General features: G+C 32.1%; 1 protein-coding gene across 1 annotated transcript; it reads left to right on the top strand.

The window, feature by feature from the left end:
- Window positions 1-2,306: 2,306 nt before the first annotated feature.
- On the top strand, window positions 2,307-3,016 carry LOC108217179 (uncharacterized). The gene has a single exon (XM_017390023.2). It carries the CDS (start codon window positions 2,375-2,377, stop codon window positions 2,903-2,905), a length of 531 nt encoding a protein of 176 aa, XP_017245512.2. The 5' UTR covers window positions 2,307-2,374; the 3' UTR covers window positions 2,906-3,016.
- Window positions 3,017-4,177: the final 1,161 nt, after the last annotated feature.

The following is a 4,177-nucleotide window of genomic DNA, read 5'->3' as shown; positions in this document are numbered from 1 at the left end:
TGGGGTTTGGCAACAGTAATTTTATATTTGTCAGTGGTGATTTTATGGTGGTGGCCGGAAATGATGGTCGGTAGTGATTGAGAGTGGCAGATGGTGGAACTAGAGTGAAGATGGTAATAAATTATTTAAAAATTAATTTATGGTGAGAAATTGATATAAAGTTTAAAATGAGTGATTAGGATTGGATCTCATATCTCACAATAACATTGGTTCTCACTAGAGCATGACTCTATATATATATATATATATATATATATATATATATATATATATATATATATTAATTGAATATGATTTTTAGATCATAAAAGTTTTGTATTTGGATTTGGATTTTAGATATTATCGATTTTAAATCTCAAATCTGATCTAAATCTATCTGAAATATGAAATTTGAATAAAATTGAAATATATATTAGTCCATCTGTCTCCGCCAATTTTTCACATTTGATATGAGCACCTAAGTTAAAAAAATATGTATAAATTGGTGAAAAAGAAAAAGAAAAGTTGGTGAAGTAGTGGGCGAGGCCCATTAATTTTTAATGTATAATTTAAATTCTAATTTAATTTTTTAATCTATCAAAAAAATAAAAAAAATAAATAATTTACGATTCTAATACATTTTTTAATATCTAAATTAACAAGTCTTTAAAAAAATCTAAATTAGACACATCACCTAAACATTCTCATTGAAAAAAATATATTCACGCTCTATTCTATCATAAACTCTAACAGGTTTGATCAAAATACTTGTTTAAATATTTAATTAAATACTTAATAAATTATCTAAAAATATTATAAACCACCCATAGAGCTATAAGTAATAATTCAAATTCAACATATTAGAGCGATCTCCAGGAACTCTCTAAACAAGCTCTTAGATCAAAATTTAGAAGGCAAATCAAAATTTAGTACTTCAATGGGTTCTTAGATGTTCTTTAAAAATTTAAGAGGCTACTCTATCTCCTTTTTTTTAAAGTGCATCTAGTAACTCTTAATTGTATACTAGCCTTTAACCCCGTGCAAAGCACGGGCGGGTATATGATTCATAATTTATTAATTATAATTTAATTTTTAACACCATTTTATTAGTATTTTAGTATTAATAAATTGGATTTTAGCTAAATTATATTAACCAACTCGTTATATCTTCTAACGGAAATTTAGCTTTCACAATTTATTATCTATCTATAAATATTTTTCTATATTAATATGTGACAGTTTATTATTCAATTTAAATCAAATTTTTCATATTTCATATATCTTCATATGTTACGTAATGGCTCGTGTTTGTAATGAAATAGAATACGTAAGTGTTAAATTTCGAGTAGAATACGTTATAATTAAAAAGTAGCGTCTTTAATTGTTTATATGTATTTTAGACAAAAGATATTCATAATTGTATATTTATAATTAGTTATACGTTTATCCATAAGTAATTTTTAATATTAATATATGTTATTAACAGTAGTTTCACCTTTTTTTTAACTAATTATTATAAATTATATTTAAAAAGATATTAGTATATATAAGGAGTGTTTTTAGTATATGAAACTGTTTAATAGATATCTACTTGTAGACTTTTAGTTTTAGAGGAGAGTACCGAAACAAAATTTTGTACGACTACAAATTATACCTATGTTGGCTTTTTATAGTATAGTATAGATTTATGAATATAATATTATTTCCCTCCCGTCTTTCTTAGTTTCCCTCTACATTACTTTTCCTTCTCTTTTATATTTATTTTCCCTCTCTTTTATATTTGAGTTGTAAATTATATAACTGGAATTAGCAGACAAATCTAACTTTCAAAATTTCTCTTTCATATTTGAGTTGTGAATTATACAATTGGAATTAGCAGACAAATTTAACTTCCAAAATTTTAGACTAAATCATACAAAAACTGCAAATATGTGCTGAGAAAGGAAAGCTAATCCCATCTTTCAAACTTTCTTAACGGTAAAACTGCTTCAACTATGACATGAAGTAATGAAAGTATCTGCAGAATTAATAATACATGTTAACTACAAAAGACAACTCTATTCTAAGTGAAGATTTAAAATTCCTCGAAAAAAATAATAATTGAAATTAATTTAAATAAATAATTTTAAATTATTTATTTTACTAACAGGCACCTTGTATTTATAAATATAATAAATAATGGACTTGCACGAATAATTTTTAGTTGATCATTCCCGTTGATACTTTATCAGTTTAATAATATTATAAATTATAATTACAGTCAGTCTTTCCAATTCTGATGAATTTATCCAAGCAGAGAACCAAACCACATCCACAGACAAACCAAATCACAGGCATATCCACATGCACAATATCCATATAGTCCACACTTACACTTACCAAACCAAACCCAACCATGTCAACCATTCCACCCTTAACTCTCCCATTCTCCACCCCCCTCTTCTCCTCCTCCCCCTCCCCTCACCCCCACCTCCTCTCCCCCCTCCGCGCCACCCCGGAAGAATCTCCCTCCCCCGACCCCTCCCCCGACTCCGCAGACTTCGACTCCCGCCTCTCCAACATCCGCCTCAAGTACAAATCAGGCACCGGCAAAAAAGCCGAGGCCCGAAAAACCAGGAAGTCAGGGGGCAAGAAAGCTGGCAGCGGAGCTGCCAGCGTCTATCTCCCACCGGTTCCGCTCAAGGAACCGGTGTCTGGCAAGATGAAAGTGGATTTCGGGTTCAGTCCCTATTCAGAACGTATTAATGGCAGGGTGGCAGGGCTGGGATTGGCTGCATTGTTGCTTGTGGAGCTGGCCACTGGGAAGAGTGTGATCAGATATCATTCCCCGTCTATTATTTTCTTGCAGGTTTATTTTGTGGCCATGGCTACGGCTATTTTTATCAAGGCTGAGAAGGAGAAGATCAGTGTGTGGCCACGATCTTGATAATCAGACATACTTATATCATCTTTTTTTTACACACTCCTATGTTGTAATGTTGTACCGTGTGATATGAATTTCACGATTACCATGTAATTTAAATTGGTTTTTTGATTATGTTGAAATTTATGTAGGTTGTTAGTTGTACTTCTGAAGAATTGTTAATTTTGAATTGGGCATATCACTAAAGGGTGTTGAGTTCATGACTAATGAGTCTGGTTAATAGGAATCGATACCTCACCTCTATCCATGTGTTGGCGTTTGGATTAACAATTTTGTTGGTATGGAATGGGAGCTTCCCCATTTGGTGGGCAAATCATGCATTCCACACACTTTGGGATGCCCATTTCCATAGCCCCGTTACCTTACCCCTCATTCCCTTTCCCATTGCCGCCTACCATCCAAACGTCCCCTAATATGACTATACAAGTACTCCTCTATCGAACATTTTCAAGATCATAGCTCAAATTTGCTGAGAAATGCATTAAGACATTGTTAGATAACTAGAGGAGCTTGAAATGGAGAATTAAAATCTATGTTACCTAGACTCTTATTTTGTCTCGAGTACCCGTGTCGAACACTCGACACTCGGACATGGATACAGACACTTCGACACTTACTTTAGGCTAAAAACATATAAAATTTTCAAATTATTGCCGAGTCCGAGTAACATAGATGAAAATTGAGAAATTATCGAATAGTTTCTGGTGGAGGATTTGGAAATGCTTGTAGATATATTGCCAGAATTTTGATTTCACAGATTGTATATGAAAAGTTGAATTGTACTTAATTTGTACAAACGTTTGATCCATCTGGTTTTGGTTGTTTCGAATTAGTAATATATAACGACATTCTAAAAAGACAATACTAATCAAAGGTGTTCAGACTCGTTATAATTCTGGCTACACATTTTTTCATAAATTGAATGCTGGTACGAATTGCAGAGGACTCAGTAGGGGTGAAGTGTCATAATGCATAGCTCCAAATGACTCTCAATTTTATGATACTTGTATATATAACACTACCAATATACATGGCATTTTTTCACAGTAAAATCATAACTTAATTTCACGGTAAAGAAATGGTTGCCTCAGGAACTACAGTTCTTCTACAATTGTTGATTCATAAACAGGAGGAAAGAGTTTTATATGCTGGAGCTAACAGTGATTTTGTTGACATTCTGTTTAGCTTCCTCACGATGCTAATGGGGATGATTGTTAGACTATTGTATCAAAGCAAATACTGAAACCAAGTATTTGTACAGAAGGATGCAAAGTT

The sequence above is a fragment of the Daucus carota genome, chromosome 4 (assembly GCF_001625215.2).
Source record: "Daucus carota subsp. sativus chromosome 4, DH1 v3.0, whole genome shotgun sequence".
In the NCBI taxonomy this organism is placed as follows: domain Eukaryota; kingdom Viridiplantae; phylum Streptophyta; class Magnoliopsida; order Apiales; family Apiaceae; genus Daucus; species Daucus carota.
Note: the sequence above shows the minus strand (reverse complement) of the source record. Positions and strands in the feature narration are given on the sequence as shown.